Below are 18,765 nucleotides of genomic sequence, written 5' to 3' on the forward strand. Positions count from 1 at the left end.
TCAGCAGAATGAAATTTGGATTCTTGACAGACAGAAAAATGTGAATATCATGCCACAGGGCCCAAAGAATTCAGATTTAAGATTTCAACTAATAGCAATTTATGAAACTATTCTCCCAGACCTGAGACAAAAGACAAAGTTGGAAAAAATATGTTAGGTCCCAGGTTAGAATCACATCATAAATTTCAAAAATAAACTTCCCTTGTAAAAAGTATCCTTGATCCAGTAATGGCCATGGCAATATGAAGTTTTATAAATTTTCTGGCCTTCTAGTCTTAAAGAACAAGTAGAAGTAGCCAAGCAAAAGAAGGAAAAGTCATTCCGAGAAGAAAAGAGATGACAGAGTTTTTTGCCTGTGGTATATTGCTTGTCTAATACAGACAAGGCCCTGGATTCAGTTCTTACCATCAAAAAAAAAAAAAAAAAAAAAAACAGAGAGGATGTGGCTCAATGGTTAAGCACCCCAGGGTCCAATCCCTGGATAGGGGGGTGGGGGTGCGGGCTGTGGGGGTAGGAGAGGAGAAAGAGGAGAAAGAGCATGAACTAAGGTACAAAGACAAAAATCTGGAGACATGGACCACAGGATTGGACTTAATATCATGGTATGCAAACACAACTAGGACAATAGATTATTTTCATCTATGGTGGTGGAAAAATTAGTACTCTTGCACACTGATGGTGAAAGTATATAGTACAGACTTCCTGAATGATAAGTTGATAATATATGTCAAAACTCCTTACAGTGTTTTTAACACAGATATTCCAATTCTAAGAATTTTTCCTAAAAAAGTAATGAGACAATTGAATAGGAAGTATGTACATGACTATTCATAACAATATTATGTATAAAAGCAAAAGAAAACAATCTCTGGCTTTTAAGAGAAGATGAATAAGTAAATAAAATATAGCACACCTGCACCATAAAAGAAAAAACAATGCTAGAACTCTATATTCATTGTTACCAGATGACATTCAAAAAGCATTACCGTGAAAAAAGCATGTTATGTACAATAACATATGGAATAAGAAATCATTTAAGTAATCTACACAAATAAAATGTTAATATATTCATTAGTCAAAATTATCATTGGTGGAAAAAAATGATACAAGACTATAGCATGAAACCATTAAAATAGTCTATGTATTAAGATCTGTTAGAATGCAGATGTTTTATATATATACGTATATATATGTATGTATGTATATATGTATGTATATATGTGTGTGTATATGTGTATGTATGTGTGTATATGTATGTGTGTATGTGTATATATATATTTATTTATTTGTTTGTTTATATTCATGAAGTTCTTCTGATATGCTGACCTCTGAAATATTTTTAATTGTCTTCCCTTTCAAAGTGACAAATGTGGTTTTGCCAAAATGGTTTGAGTATCTCTGAGAGTAGACTACATCTTGTCCCCTCTTGTCCAGGATTCTTCATTCTGTTATTCTGTGACAGCACCTAGCCTGATGTTCAGAGTGCACAGTGAAATGTTCTAGACTACAAATTAAGATAGAAGTCCTGATGTACTTTTTTTTTTTTTAAAGAATCTCAATTTTGCTCTCTTTATCCTTATATCTCGTTATAGCCCTTAAGAATATTTTGTCTATTTTTTTTTAAGAGAGAGTGAGAGAGAGAGCGAGAGAGAGAGAATTTTAATATTTATTTTTTAGTTATCGGCGGACACAACATCTTTATTTTGTATGTGGTGCTGAGGATCGAACCCGGGCCACACGCATGCCAGGCGAGCGAGCTACTGCTTGAGCCACATCCCCAGCCCCTGATGTACTTTTTCTTAAGAACTTAAAATAGAATGCAGATGTTTATAATGAGTTACCTCTACGTGACAGAGTTATAGCTTATTTTATCATCATTTTTCAATATTTATTTCCTATTTATTCAAAAATTAATATGGGTTGTAGTTTTAAGTTAATAAATATTTATTAAGAAATACTGCCTTGATTTCTAATCTCAATCACAACAAATTGCTCAAGATGATGGACTACTGTGTCATCTAAATATGATATTTTTATTTTGAGAAAGAACAGAAATAACTCCCAAAGGTTGGAATTTCAGACACTAAGGAAGATCAAAGCAAAAAAAGTCATCATGACCACAATTTTCCATCCTTTCAAATTCATTATTGGGAAATGAAGTTCTTCCCATTTATCCATGAGGATAACAGTATAGGACACTGGGAAAAGAGGGTCTAACTGATAAGACGAAATAAAATGAGTACAATCCTGACTCAGCATTTGTACAGGCCCCAGACTTTTTTTTTTAATATTTATTTTTTGTAGTTGTAGCTGGACACAATTTTATATATATATATATATATATACACACACATACATACATACACACACAGCAGGTATGCTATACTTTATTTACTTATTCATCTTCTCTTAAAATCCAGGGCCTTGAACGAGCAAGGAGAGTGCTCTACTGCTGAGCCATAACCCCAGCTCCCTTCCAGAATTTTACTAGTCCCTGGGGGCAAGGCACCATTGCTGCAAGTGTTTCTGGGACAAACTATGGACATAGGTGCAAATTATTTTAGAGAAGAGACAATTACACCTGAGACAAGAAAAACATATTCAACTACCAGTCTATAAAATCCCTATATAATATATTCATTATAGCAAAACAGTTATCATGACCACAATAAAGAGTTTCTCAATTCAAATTAGTCCTTTTTTTCTTTGATGAATTACTAAGCAAATGAAAAATACAAACCCCATAAAAAGAAGTCAGATAAATTCACAGCTGATTAAAATAATACTCAAAAAAATGAGACTATTTAATAAAATAAAATCCAAAAGAGATCTTGAAAAACTGGAATAAAATAAAACTTAAAGATTTAAGTAAACCACTATAATCTGAGACTTTAAATCAACTTTAAAAGAACAAAGGAAGCTTTAACTTGTTAGTTGTGAACTGGAAGGGGAGGGGAGTGAACACCCTAGGCATTTTATTTGACCACTGTGGCTCCTGCCAACAGTTTAAAATAGCTACTAACAGACTAGCAAAAAAACTTTAGGCCTAAATGAAGGCACAGTATTCTTATCAAAAGATGTCTCTTCACTGTACACAGAACCAGATCATAGATTTTAAATGGAAATGAATTTACTAAATAGATGAAAAGAAAAAGCTATGCACAACAGAGAACATTAAATAAAGGTAGATATTTAAAGGGATATCATATGGCAATTAAAATAAAAATCTCTCTAGAGGACAAAATAAGAATAAATGTGTGAAATTATACAATATTGATAAGAAATTCCTAATAATAAGAACTGTTAAACAAAGGAACAAGTTGGCCCATAAACTAGGTAAGCTCACTACCACTGGAACTGTTTACAGAGAAGCTTACCAATTGTCAGGAATGTTGTAAAATCAATTCCTGCACTGGAAAAGAAATATATTAGATATGTCTAAGACCTTTCTCACCAAAAGTTTACATGATTTTCTACCTCACCCCTCCCCATTAATGTAATTTATGATTACAAATTAAAATTTAACTTTATATCTTTTGAAGTAAATCTATTTTATTTCTTATTCATTTATGAAAAACATCTCCAATTTTCAATTTCAATAATCCTACCTTTGCTAATATTTAGCAAATTTGTTTTAATTGTTCTTTTGGATTCTGTCTTTAATAAAGGTGAGAATATTCAGAGCATATCTACACAGTGACTTATTTTATTTTGCTAATGATTATCTCTCAATTATGTGAAAGTATGCAAGAAAAAAAGACTAGAAGTAAACAAGCAAAACTAATAAACAATGGTTATTTCTGTATGGTAGGCCTTCCTTGTACTTTTTTATATTTTCAATTTTTTCACATTGAACATTCATTCACCTGGTCATAGTTCCCCAGGAGAAAAGTGTTTTAAATTATTTCACTTATATTAATAGCTAAATACATCAAAGTTACAGAAATTAATGATCTGGTCATTGCAAACAGACAAATAGATACTGCTAAAGGAAAACTATCACAGTGAATAATCTTCTCTTGAAAAGTTCTTTACCTAGGGGCTGGGTATTATTATAGCTCAGTGGTAGAGTGCTTGCCTCGCATGCATGAGACCCTGGGTTCAATCCTCAGCACCACATATAAATATATAAATAAATAAAAATAAAGATATTGTGTCCATCTACAACTAAAAAAATATTTTTTAAAAAAAGTTCTTTACCTAAAAGATCCTATTTCTTCTAAGAAACTTTCTAATTAGAACCACTTATATATAAAAGAATTTACTTTTGATTTGGATTATGGTTATAAATTAAAACTAATAAGGATATAAATTTAAATCTTAAAAATAATTCACATAGTTAAGATGTACTCTTAATATATTTTCTTTCTGGTTCCACACAACACAAACATTTTCTCCTCTTATTTCATATGAGCTACACAAAAAAAGAATAAGAAGTAATCGTATGAAGAATGTAATGTGTATAAATAGCACTGCTGAGTACATAATGTTCTTTTCCTCCAGGGACAGCAGAGACCAATAGCTGACACAACTTGTATAATAAAATTAAGTAGACTGTGATATACATAGTCCTTCAAATAAAACTGCAAAATAAAAAGAAATCTTTTATTGTTAATAGTTTCTAATCTTTCTTCATTTTAAAAATGAAGTATTGGGATTAGATTATATCTAGAGTCTCTTTCAATTTGAAATTCCAACTTATTTTTTTTTCTTTCTTTTGTTTTTTGTTTGCTTTGCTTGGGGGGGGGGGGGGGGAGGGTTGTTTTGTTGTTGTTGTTTTGGTACTGGGGATGGAACCCAGGGCCTTACACATGCTGGACAAGTGATCTACTACTTAGCTACATTCCTAGGTCCTAAAATACTTTTTTAATTATTACAATTACCTCTACATTTTTTTAGCAATTAAGATGATGCTGTCCTTTTATCCTATCTTCCTTTACTTGTTAAATTACAAGTATATAAAAACACAAAAAGGGTTTGGTTCATAATCCCATGGGTCTTACACAGTAAAGGTGCAGAAATTCTAGTCTTTAAGTCATATCCAGTTTTTCATAAAATGTCAAGTAGAAATACTAACATGCCATTTGTGCCTACAAGTGTCCGAAAAGAAACAGAGAAAGAGAGAGGCAGGCAGGTAGGCTGACTTCAAAGCCTTAATGAAATTTTTAAATCACATAAAATAGTTTTATCTTTCTATCTACCTTATCCCTTCATCTTTTTTCTCCTTAATCTGTATACTCCATTCTTTATTGATGCTTACATATTTAATCATTTTACATATTTAAATATAAAAATTACATATTTAATAATGTATTATTAAATATTTAATAATGGCTACATTATTATTTTAAGTAATTTTTTCTTAAAATTTTTTTATATTTATTTTTTAGTTGTAGCTGGACACAACACCTTTATTTCACTTGTTTATTTTTTTATGTGGTGCTGAGGATCATTTTAAAGTAATACATGTGAAAAATACTTTGAAAAGAATAAAAGTACAATACAAATTTAAAATAATGTCATTAGTTTTTAATTGGCTAAGTGGCAAATTTTATGTTTCCCTCTACAGGAAATACTCAATTAACACACTTCTTGCTTATGATACCTAACCCAAATAGACATTTCTTTTCCATGTAGGCCAACAGTCCTAATAAAATAATATCTCTCATTAAGAAATAAGAAACAAAAGCTGAGAGGAAACCGATGACCCCAACAATGACAAGCAGACAAATCACATAATGTTAGTTTCATTATTAAATTCAAAAGTATGTTTTACTCCTTTAGTTGCAATAAACACAGAAAAATTTTATAATATTCCTTTTTTACTTTACAATGGTAAAAATAAACTACCTAAATATCTTTCAGTCTGAAATATGTGTTTTCATTGTCTCAATGTACAATAGCAGCCATTACTCTTTTCATTAAAATCCTTCAATAGTCATTATATGTCCATATTAATGGCTACATCATTATTTTTTTAAGTAATTAATTTTTTTCTTAATTTTTTTTATATTTATTTTTTAGTTGTAGTTGGACACAACACCTTTATATCACTTGTTTATTTTTTTATGTAGTGCTGAGGATCGAACCCAGGGTCTCGCACATGCGAGGCAAGCGCTCTACTGCTGAGCCACAACCCCAGTCCCAAGTAATTAATTTTTGTTGTTGTTATTGATGGACCTTTATTTTTATTTATTTATTTTTATGTGATGCTGAGAATCGAACCCAGTGCCTCACACATGCTAGGCAAATGCTGTACCACTGAGCTACAACCCCATCCCGCTACATTATTATTTCATAATTAGGTATAGTTTTTCTCAGGAGAAAAATGCCACTGAAATAGAAAAATTGAAAATCAATCATTGGGATGTTACTTAGCTATAATCACTAGACATTACTGGATATCAAGAGAATCTGATGAAAAGAAAGCTAATGTCACATTGTGATTGTGGAAGTTATAAAACATGTTTACAAATTCTATGGCACTCCTCCTATCTACAAGTAGGATCTGTATATCCTCCCACTAAATCTGGGCTAATTGTAGTCACTTATAACTAATAGAATGCAGTGTAGTAACAATGTAACTTCCAGGGCTAGTTCAGATATGGCTCTACAGGTTTTGTCTTGGGCTGATCTTTCTGGGAGAAGTCAGTCACTATGTAAAGACGTCTAATTTAGGACCACCATGCTGGATAAGCCAGATGTAAACACTGATGAATAGTCACCTGAGCTCCCTCTGGACAGCCAGCACTGACTGTCAACTCTGAGAGTAAGTTATCTTAGACCTCCATCTGAGTTTGGCCTTGAAATAATCACAGATGCAGCCGACAACCAACTGCAATCACATAAGATATCCCAAGAGAGAACTATCCAGCTGCCTTTCCCAAATTCCCAAGTCATAAAATTATGAGCAAAATAAAATGATAATTTTAAGCCATAAAGTTTTCAAAAAATTTACTGCATACAATAGTCTAGTTATTGTAATAGTAACAGAAATGAACAGTGATTGACTCACTTTTCAGAAAGAATACTAGACCAGCAATTAGGAGATTTAGTGTCCAGTTTCAGTGCTACCACTCACTACATGAAATTCACTATGTGAGTGAATTGATTAATTCTAAAGAATTCAGCTTCCTCATCCATATATAAGAAAATTAGACATGAAAAATTTCCAGGTCCCTTTTAGCTATAGCATTCATAATTTTTATAACATTTTAATTGCTCCTCCTAAATCTCATTTTTGATTGTTACATCACATGACTGCCATAAAGCAAACATCTTGCAGTATATACATCAATAGAACATGAATATATATTTTATACAGAAAATTGTGATCACAATCTTTTTTTGGCGGGGGTGTTTACTGGGTATTGAATTCAGGGGCACTCAACCACTGAGCCACATCCCCAGCCCTTTTTTGTATTTTACTTAGAGACAGGATCTCACTGCGTTGCTTAGCACCTCACTGTTGCTAAAGCTGGCTCTGAACTCTCGATCCTTCTGCCTCACCTCCCAAGCCCCTGGGATTACAGGTATGTGTCACTGTGCCGAGCCACAATCTTAAAATAGAAATTTTCCTGACATTGTCACTAAAACATGACTGGTCTTTCACTTTTCATTTTAAATGCATGTGTAACTTTTATAATCAGAAAAAGTATAACCTATTAAAACTTAAGATATGTTATATGCCATGACCTCACAGTTTCACATTTTAGAGAACTATTTGTACATCTACACAAAAAGAAATTAAAGCATTATATTTTTTTGTAAAAATTGGAAATTAAGAAAATGGATAAGTTGTGGCTTGTTCATATTTTAGAATGTTATTTGGCAAACAGAAAGAATAGTATACAAAGATGGATTTATATAACATAGTAAATAAAAGCAGGTCACAAAACAATACACTGTTTTACAGTATTACTTATACACATGCATGTACACACACACACACACACACACACACACACTGTATATTTTTGTAAAAATACTTATTTAACTACACAGAAATGGGCCTGTCAAAGACATTCAAACTATTAACTAAAGGAGGGGCCTGTATTAGAAAGGGTGGAGAAAAAACTTTTATTTTAATCTATATTTGGAAGCAAACTTCATTGTTTTTAAACCATGCATTAGTAACTAGTTCCTAAAAATATCAGCAGAGCTTGGGTTGTGGCTTAGTGGTAGAGCACTTGCCTAGCATGGATGAGGCACTGGGTTCGTTTCCCAGCACCAATAAAAAAAAAACTAAACAAAATAAAGGTATTGTGTCCATCTACAGCTAAAAATGTTAAAAAAAAAAAAAAAAAAGAAAGAAAGAAAAAAGAAATATCAGCAGAAATTTCTATAGTGTGATCCAAGCACCACGTACAAAACAAAGATGTTGTGTCCGCCGATAACTAAAAAATAAATATTAAAAAAAAAAAAAAAGAAGCATTTGGTGTACTTGTGTATGCTTAAATGTAATTTTTTTTAATTTTTAGCCATTAAAAGTGTTATTCCATAGAAAAATATATAAACTTTATAATTTTTTTAAGAATACAGATTATAAACAAAAGTAATAAAGTAATTTTTTCATGTACTTACAAAATGAGATGATAATAAAGGATTTATTAGAAATATTTATTAACCAACAATATAAAAACCAAAATTTCTAATTGACGATCTACTTCCAAATATAGCACTTTTTTTAAGTAATCGTTCATGTAAGGCATCTTTATTATAAGATTAGAAAAATGATACAATTCATATTCTGTTTCTTAATGTTTTTATTAGTGTATTATAGTTATTTGTAATAGTGGGGTTCATTTTGACATACTCATACATGCACAGAATCTAATTTGCTCCATTTCAGTCCCCAGTAGTTTCCTCTTTCCCCCTCTTCTTCCTCTCCCCTATTGACCTTCCTCTATTCTACTGGTTTTGTGTTATTTTTTAATTGATGCTTTATAGATATCCATATAGATGGAATTCACTTGAGGTATATTCATATATGTACATAGCATAATTTTGTAAATTTCATTCCATAGTTCCTCCCTTTTCCCAAATTCATATTCTTTTAATAATTTATTCTAGACTTAAATTTTCTAAGACAATTTCATTGAACATACAAAATTCATTGTACACAGATATATTTGAGGATATTTTCTTAGGAGAAAGATCCATCTCCTACTTTTATTTATTTTAGGGTGGTTCTTTTTTAATTGGTGCATTATAATTATATATATTATAATTATAATATTAGTGGGATTAGTGGGATTCACTGTTACATATTCATACATGCACACAATATAACAATATAAATTTGGTCTGTTTCACTCCCCAGTACCTCCTTATTCCCTCCCCTCCTCCTTCCCCTTATTCCCTTTCTCTACTCAACTGGTCTTCCTTCTACTTTACATCTCCCACTTTTAAACTGTAAAAAGAGAAATGAATTAGAAACAAGAAATAAAACTCGACTTGTAGTCCGTGCCCTATTACTAAGTAATTTTATGGTCAGGCTTCCTAAAAAAATCACTCTGAGGTTCCATGTTCTAGTCTAACAGAATGAGGAATTTAAATCAAATAATATACACAAATCTTTATACTTCTATAACTTTTTAAATTTTATTTTTTAAATTTTTAAACTTTAAGTCTCACCTCATCTGAAGAATCTACTTGTCCCAATGTTCCTGTTGCACCTGCAAAACCTTTAGAAGGGAGGAAAAAAAAGTTGCCCTTCATAGTTGTTAAATATTGATTTACTTTAAAATTATTTTGAGACATATAAATATCAAAAAGCTAAGTTTTGTTGTATTAAGACACCTCGTTTTAACAGTTATCTTGGCAAAGGTCAACATTTATCTTAAATAAATTTGGACCTAATAGGTTTAATACTTCAATGGAAAATCTCAGATTTAATAATTACAAATGGTGTTTGTTTTTTTTTTTTTTAGTTTTAAACCATGATTTATTAAAATACTAAGCCAATAAAGTTTTGGGACACTCTTAAATACCAAGTGGTACATTTCTCATGAGTTAGAACCAGAATCTTATAAAAGTAAGCAAATTCCATTCAAGAAAAATATATTTTTTCTTTAGCCAATTTATTCTTTCTTGCTTCTAAATTTATAATAGTTTTCTTGTAAAAAAAAAAAATGACAGTTTTAGCTCAAAATAAATTTGTTCAATAATGAACATTTCAGGGGTTTTATTGTTGTTATTTTTGTTTTAATACAGAAAAGTCACTACTGCTCAAACTAAATACTTATACAAACCTTGAACTGCCAGAGTGCTAGTACCAGCAGATGGCTCCTGAATACCATATACAAGCTTATCCTCAGGATATGTGAGTCCAGAGCTCTTCAAAGCTATAAGGTACTTTTCATGACTTTTCTTTGCACAAGCATTTTCTCCAGGACCTAATATTTAAAACAAATTTAAAATTAAAAATATATATATATATTCCATTTAAAATCTAAATACAGTCATCTCATTAATTAATATACACATGATAAAATAGGTAAATATTCTACTGGAAGTGGAACAATATAAAATAACTTCAGATAATATTTTTGTGCTTGTATTTGTTATTAATAATTCCAAAAGGCACAGGATACTTGTAACAAATAGGAAAATAGCAGCTGGCATCAAAATAAATGAGAGAATATACTTTGTATACAACCAGAGATATGAAAAATCGTGCTCTATATTGTAATACGAATTGTAATGCATTCTGCTGTCATATATAGCAAAATAAAAAATTTTAAAAAAACAAATTAGAATAAAAAATAAAAAATAATAATAATGAAGCATGATTCTAACCTTCAAGAACTTTAAAATCAGTGGTAAAGAAAAATAAACAGCCAGGCACATGCCTATAATCCCAGACACTCAGGAGGCTGATAGGAGAATTCCCAATTTCAAGGCCAACACTGCAAACTTGGTGAGACCCAGTCTCAAAAATAAAACATAAAAAGTGCTGGGGATATAGTTCAATGGTAAAGCACCCCTGGGTTCTATCCCCAGTACCAATATTTAGAGAGAGTGTGAAAGAGAGAAGAGAAGAGAAGAGAAGAGAAGAGAAGAGAAGAGAAGAGAAGAGAAGAGAAGAGAAGAGAAGAGTCGAGTAGAGTCGAGGAGAGAAGCGAAGCAGATAAATACAACAGATGAAAATTATGTGGCAGACCACATGGTCTGTCAATCTGTGATCTTGTAATTCCAAGCATTCAAACTTATTCAAAGCACAATACCTAGAAAAAGCTTTTTTTTTTTGAAGAGATAATACCTGAATGGAATTTTCAAATACTACAAATTAAATTATTTTAATTCCTGTGTCAATCACATTTAAGGAATTAGAAGTATAGTTTCTACTGAAATATTAATAAAAACAATTTACTTCCAAAAATATGGAAAGGTTTAAGTTTTACAATCACACAATCCCAGAACTTTCATTTAAACATTTCAGCTTATTATTGCCAATTTTTTCTTTTGTTTTTGCTTTTTAATGTATTACGGAGGGTGGAATAATAGTAAAAGAAAAACAGATTGATAATTAAGAGTTTTTTAAGTGAAACAATTATTTTCTACATCAAGGCAAATTTCCATGGCATTCACCTCTTCATAGTAGATTATGCATCTTAAACTGTGAATCTCTCTGATTATATAAAATAGTTTAATATTTGCTGAGCTTTTCTTTTTTATTTGGTTTCCTTATTCTTGTTTTGTTTTATAATTTTCAATCTCTGTCTGCCCTTGATTAAAAAATAAAAATTTTTTTAAAACTCCAACACAGACTTAACAAATGGGAATTTCCTCCTTCAATTCCAGTTTATGAAGAATAAAGAATTACTTTATGAAAAACAAAGAACTAGGGCTGGGGTTGTGGCTCAGTGGCAGATTGCCTGCCTTGCACATGTGAGGCACTGGGTTCGATCCTCAGCACCACATAAAAATAAATAAAACTATATATACATTTATAACTAAAAAATAAATTAAAAAAAAAAAAGAACAAAGAACTTTCAGAGTTCTGTATAAGAAATTATTCAGGCCTGGAGGGTATAGCTCAGTCAGAGATAGAGCACTTGCCTAGTATGTGTGAGGCCTTGGGTTTGATCCCCAGCTTCATGGGAAAAAAAGAAAAAGAAATTACTAAATATCTGCTGAATAATACAAGCCACATATTGATTTCAATAATGCTAAATGTCCATCTAAGTCAACCCCTCACAATAACCCTGAGAAAAATAAATATATAACCACCATTTTTTTTAAGTAAGAAACTTGAGGCTTAAAAAGACAATATAGTGGGGCTGGGGTTGTGGCTCAGTGGTAGAACACTCGCCTCGCACGTGTGAGACCCTGGGTTCGATCCTCAGCACCACATAAAAATAAATAAACAAAATAAAGATATTGTGCCCTTGTATAACAAAAAATATTTTTTAATGAAAAGATAATATAGCTAGCCAGTTTCACCCAGAAGGGAATCTAGACTGCAAATTCAAAGCTTTTGAATTAAAATCTAATTTGATTTCCATCATTAAAAGTTAAGAATTGTGGCTATTAACTTCAGGAAATAAGATATATTTTATATTTTATTTTTTAGTTTTAGGTGGACACAATATCTTTATTTTTATTTTTTATGTGGTGCTGAGAATCGAACCCAGTGCCTCACGCATGCCAAGCCAGCGCCCTACCACTTGAGCCACATCCCCAGCCCCTGGGAAATAAGAATTTTTAAAAATTGTTTAGAACTGGGGTTGTGGTTCAGTGATAGAACACTTGTCTAGAATGTGCGAGGCACTGGGTTCGATTCTCAGTACAACATATAAATAAATGAATACGTTTTTCCATCAATATCTAAAACAATATTATTAAAAATTGTTTAAACAAAAGAGGAAAACTATCACAAAATATTCCTAAAATATACATTCCTCCAATGATTAAGAACAACCTGTTTGTTCTCTTTCTCAATAGTTGATAATTTCTGAATAACAAACCGTTTTCTAGGATAAGAAATAACAGATGTCCAGATATGAACTTCACCTCTCTCCAGTTTCATCACCAAAACTCAAGCACAAGCCACCATCGTCTTTACCCTAGACTTCTGCCCCTTGAGCTGCTTTTCTTATACCTTCCTATTAATTGTTGGTAAAACAAGTCACCTTTTTAAAATACATACCTGATCATCTCATTCTTAAGGTTAAAATATTTCCATGACGTCCCACCACATTCAGAACAAAATAGAAAATTTTACATGGACCATGAGAACCTGTCTGATCTGGATCTAGTCTAATGTAGGAGTCTTATTTGCGACACTATCCCCCCTATTAATTTCACATCAACCACCTTGGCCTTTCCAGTCCCTTAAAAATAGGCTCATTTCCATCCATAGATATTTCCAGGCATTCGTCCTTTTGCCTGGAATCTAGGAAAGATCTACGTGTGATTTTCCTTGTATTTGTATATTTTCTTTAATCATTTTTCTTTCTGTCTAGTCTATTGATTCATCTTGAAATTCACTGACTCTCTACCCTATCAAAGCTGCTACCAAGCCAATGAAGTGAATTTTTTAATTCAGTCATTAAATTTAACAAAACTTTGTTCTAGAATTTCACTTTGGTTCTTTTTGTTTACATTCTGTGCTAAGATTCCTATCACTTCACTCATTAATTTACACATTTCCTTTAATTCTTTGAACATATTTTCCTTAAATATCTTGAACATATTTAAAATAGGTAAATATATTTGTAATAATTGCTCTCGTATCTTTATGAGTTAAACCCAATATCTGGGCCACCTTAAGATCAATTTCTAGTGGCTATTTTTTTTTCTTGCCTATACCACAGTTTGTTTTCCTATATTTTCATCAGTTTTTATTATATTCTGGATATTCTCATGACACATTATAGAACATTTTGGATTCTATTTCCTTCCTCTAAAGAATATTAAATTTTGTTCTAGAAGACAATTCAATCACAGATTGAATACCAAACTGAAACTCCAATGTCCCCCAACATTGCATGACCTCTATTATTTCTTTTCTGCTTTTAATCCCATAGTAATCAATGTAGTAAGGTTTAAGATTGAATACCAAAAATGCATGAAGGCTTGGTTTCATGCTCGGTAAGGAGCAGACCTGTGAAAAGCCTAATTGCTCAGAAGGCCCTCTTGAGTCACAGGAATCACCTCTAAACTCTTCCTTCCTTGCAAATCCTGTTAAGAGTTATAGGCTTTCTTTTTTTGGGGGTGGGGGGAGGTACCAGGGATTGAATTCAGGGGCACAAAGCCACATCCCCAGCTCTATTTTGTATTTTATTTAGAGACAGGGTTTCACTGAGTTGCTTAGCACCTCACTCATTGCTGAGGCTGGCTTTGAACTCTAGATCTTCCTGCCTCTGCCTCCGGGGCTGCTGGGGTTACAAGCATGCACCACTGCACCCGGCTAAATATAGGCTTTCTTAAAGGCCTGTCTAAAACAGACTTTACACCAAGGTTTGGCCTACTGGTAACTCTGCTAAATATCTGAGGTCTGGTTGAACTGAAACTCCAATGTCCCCCAACATTGCATGACCTCTATTATTTCTTTTCTGCTTTTAATCCCATAGTAATCAATGTAGTAAGGTTTAAGTAGTCTCATCCTGTAAAAATGCAATCCGGTCTTTAGCTAAGCACTTCCAGGACTCCCTCACAAGTCTGCCCCCACTATATCTCAGCATTCTACCCCAAGACTCCATAATTTCCAATGACATCAGCTGTCCTACACCTTAATCTCTGCATTCTTAACAAGACCACAGTGCTCTGTTTCAATACCAGTGTTTCTCTATAATCAGGAAATTGTTCCCAGAGCTGTCATGAGGCTCATTTCATTTTTTTCCCTTCTGAGTTCATAGTCATGGAATACCTGTTATCCAGAGCCTGAAAACAGCTGCCTCATCATTTGTCCAGTTTTATGTTGTTATGACATTAAGAGCCATTCCAGTAGCCAAAAGCAGATGTCATCTACCTAGACTCCAACTCCATGGCTTTATACTCAACTTCCCTCATCCTTTAGTTAAATGACTCCCTCTCAACCATTAGGTTTTACTTTTTTTTTTTTTTTTTAAAGAAAGAGCGAGAGAGAGGGAGAGAGAGAGAGAATTTTTTAATATTTATTTTTTAGTATTTGGCGGACACAACATCTTTGTTTGTATGTGGTGCTGAGGATCGAACCCGGGCCGCACGCATGCCAGGCGAGTGCGGTACCGTTTGAGCCACATCCTCAGCCCTAGGTTTTACTTTAAATACTGCTTCCGCAGTGATGCTTCACGCCTCTACCACCAGTGAAACTGGATCTTTCTTTCACAATCACTTGCCCAACACTTTCACAGCACTTATTATAGTTTATAATTACACAATTGAGAGAGGGGGTTAGTTTAATTAATGAAACCTAACTCACTAGACCACAGTTTTATAAGAGCAAGGATAGAATAATAAAAGTTTACTATTACCTTCCCTACCCCACACTCCAGTGCCTGGTCCAGAGTCAAGCACCTTGTGGGTACCTAATAAGAACTTTGTGACTTAGCCAGGCATAGTGATGCCACCCCACCTGTAAACCCAGTTTCTGGGAGGATGAGGAAGGAGGATTGCAATTTTGAAGCCCATCTGTGCAACTTAGCAAGGTCCTATCTCAAAGTTAAAGAAAAAAAAAATTTAAAGGGTTGAGGGTGTAGCTCACTGGTGGAGGGCTTGCCTCATGAGCACAAGGTCCAGTATTCAATCCCCAGTACTTCAAAGGAAGTAGTGAAGAAATAAGTGTATCAGATAAGCATCTAATATGGTAAACAATACACATGAAAATTATACCACTCAAAAAAACATGATGAACTTTAATTTTCAAATTATGTTGTTCACAAACAGTAAGAAAAAGCACTGTTTAAAATATTTATGACAAGATTTTGAAATAATTGGTGCATTTATTGTACAATAATTGGGGCAAACTAAAGGTGTTTAAACTATTTTTATTACAGTATACCAGATACATAAAACATTCAGTAATCCCAAGTTTTATAATTTAAACTCCTTATTATAATAAAATCCTAGTCCATATAATCCAGAAATTTAAACTACCAAAACTATAAACATAAAAGTGGTTGTTACTATTGGAAAACAGGGCAGTAAAGCATAATTATAAATATGTTACATCAAGGGGCTCAGTGGCAGAGCGCTTGCCTTGCACATGTGAGGCACTGGTTTCAATTCTCAGCAACACACACACACACACAAAATGAATAAATAAAATAAAGGGTTTTTTTTAAATATGTTACATCAAATGTTGAAAGACTTGGGCTTCTCAAAATAAATTAGTTGTGAGATCTTTAATAGATCATTTAATTTTTCTGGAGCTCAACTTCCTCATCTATGAAATCTCTCTTTTTTTTTTTTTTTTTTAAGAGAGAGTGAGAGTGAGAGAGAGAGAGAGACAGAGAGAGAGAGAGAGAGAGATAATTTTTTAATATTTATTTTTTTTTATTTTAGTTATCGGCGGACACAACATCTTTGTTTGTATGTGGTGCTGAGGATCGAACCCGGGCCGCACGCATGCCAGGCGAGCATGCTACCGCTTGAGCCACATCCCCAGCCCCGAATTCTCTTAACTTCAAGTTTTCTATGAAAAGTCCACATTTTGCTTTTAAGTTATAAAATGTATACTTATAGTAACATAATTATAAATTTCTCATCTAACATTTTACTCACCAGAAGTTAGATCTTTGTAGTTTTGTTGGTTTGTCAAAACCTGGGTAAGAACAGACCTCATTGCTCCTCCCATTTTAGTTAGGTCTTCTAAAAAGGAAATTTGAGGTTCCAAAAGCTGAAGGACTTTGTTAAGGTCTTTTTCTGATGATACATCAGCTGCTAAAAGGAAAAAAAAAATGTATATATGTGTATGTGTGTGTGTATACATATATACACACAGATATAAGTATACATATAAAATTTGTATGTGTATATGTACAATCAATGATAACTAAAGGAAGAACATGGTGGTACATACCTATAATCCCAGAGACTCAGGAGGCTAAGGCAGAAGGATCACAAGTTCAAGGCCAGCCTCAGCAACTACAAAAGGCTGGGGATACTGTTTAGTGAAAGCAACCCTGTTTAATACCCAGTACCACACACCAAAAAAGTACATATATGTGTATGTGTGTAAAAATATCATATATATATAAAAACACAGCAGGCAAAATAAAATGCCGAGTATAGCTGAAGGGAGAGATAAAAATCTTAGTAATGACACAGAATATTAAATATAAAAAGAAAGAGATGTTTTAGAGAAGCTGATATCTAAAAAGAAGAAATAAATAGAAATCTTTAGCGTTGAGCCATAATTGATTAAAAGAAGAACACATATAAGGAAGGTAAGGGAGCATCTGTATGTCCAGGAAAGGTGACATTAATTTCATTCTTTATTCAGCATCTAAAACCTTACTTTCTCAATGGAAAGCTAATATTGTATACTATTCATTTGTATACTCTTCCCAGTGATTTTTTTTTGGGAGATGGGGGGAAAACAGAGATCGAACTCAGGAGCTCTCGACCACTGAGCCACATCCCCCAGTCCTATTTTGTATTTTATTTATAGACAGGGTCTCACTGAGTTGCTTAGCACCACACCCATTGCTGAGGCTGACTTTGAACTCTAGATCCTCCTGTCTCGGCCTCCTGAGCTGCTAGGATTATCAGCATGCACAACCATACTCAGCCCCAGTGATTTATATATATTAACAGATATTTAATTAATATTTGCTCTTGGTTTCTAAAGTCTCTGACACAAGCTCTAACAATGGTCAAAGGATTATGGTGTGAAAAAAGAAAAAGAACTCAAAGCAACTGTAAAACCACAAGATCCTTTAACTTCCATTACCTTCTATTAATTTATAGTGATCTCTATACAAAATAATGGAGTTGTTTTGCTTTTTCTGGTTTTTTTTGGTTTTGTTTTTTTGTTTGTTTGTTTGTTTGTTATACAGAAATTGATGCTGAGTACAAAGAGGAAATAGAGGAAAATTTCACAAACCCATATTTATGAAACTCATCTTTATACAAAAAGTGTTCCTACTCATTCATGTTTCCAAATAATGGTGACAGATGATTATCACAGCTATATACTTATGTCATCTACCTTTTTAACTGCTAAATATCACCAATAGTACACTTTTATGTGAAGTAGTCATTGACTAAACTAAATTTTAAGGTTCTCATAATTACTTAAACCTATTACATTTCCGAAATAGAACACCGGTAATATAAAAGGTAAATTCCAAAAAAATCTGTTAACTAGTTTATGAGAAATATGCAAGCAACTTAGTGATAACACGTCTCAAATTTTAAAAAGCTGGGAATGTAATTCAGTGGTAGCACACCTCTGGGTTCAATTCCCAGTATCAAAAAAAATTAAAAATAAAGGAAATCTCAATAACCCAGCTGGGAGCTGGTATCTGGTTCTGTTACCTCAAAGAAACAGTAGTCTGGGACTAAATCTAAATAACATTTTTCTGTATTATAAGATATATATTCTGAGAGACGCAGAAGTACTTAACAAAAGATTATATACAAACTCCTGGTTCAATCCCCAGCACCAATAAAGAAATATTTTTTTTCATTAAAAAATATATATTTTTTAATGAAAAACAAGCCAGGCATGGTGGCACATGCCTATAATCCCAGAGACTCAACAGGCTGAGGCAGGATAACAAGTTCAAGGCCAGCCTGGCCAACTTACTAACCTTGCCTCAAAATAAAATTAAA

At 32.7% G+C, this 18,765-nt stretch overlaps 1 protein-coding gene across 6 annotated transcripts in view; it reads right to left on the reverse strand.

Annotated features, from left to right (window-relative positions):
* The window catches only part of Ubr3 (ubiquitin protein ligase E3 component n-recognin 3), a 237,067-nt gene that overhangs the window by 176,080 nt on the left and 42,222 nt on the right, over positions 1–18,765 (reverse strand). For 4 of the 6 annotated variants that reach the window (XM_076865443.2, XM_076865442.2, XM_076865440.2 and 1 more), the window contains exons 3-5: positions 16,711–16,869; positions 10,254–10,397; positions 9,637–9,686 (exon numbers count right to left, since the gene is read on the reverse strand). In XM_076865443.2, coding sequence (XP_076721558.2) covers positions 9,637–9,686; positions 10,254–10,397; positions 16,711–16,869 — 353 coding nt within the window. The remainder of the gene's footprint in view (positions 1–9,636; positions 9,687–10,253; positions 10,398–16,710; positions 16,870–18,765) is intronic. The other 2 variants (XM_076865444.2, XM_076865439.2) reach the window with 1 other exon arrangement.

Source organism: Callospermophilus lateralis, chromosome 9 (assembly GCF_048772815.1).
Source record: "Callospermophilus lateralis isolate mCalLat2 chromosome 9, mCalLat2.hap1, whole genome shotgun sequence".
In the NCBI taxonomy this organism is placed as follows: Eukaryota; Metazoa; Chordata; class Mammalia; order Rodentia; family Sciuridae; genus Callospermophilus; species Callospermophilus lateralis.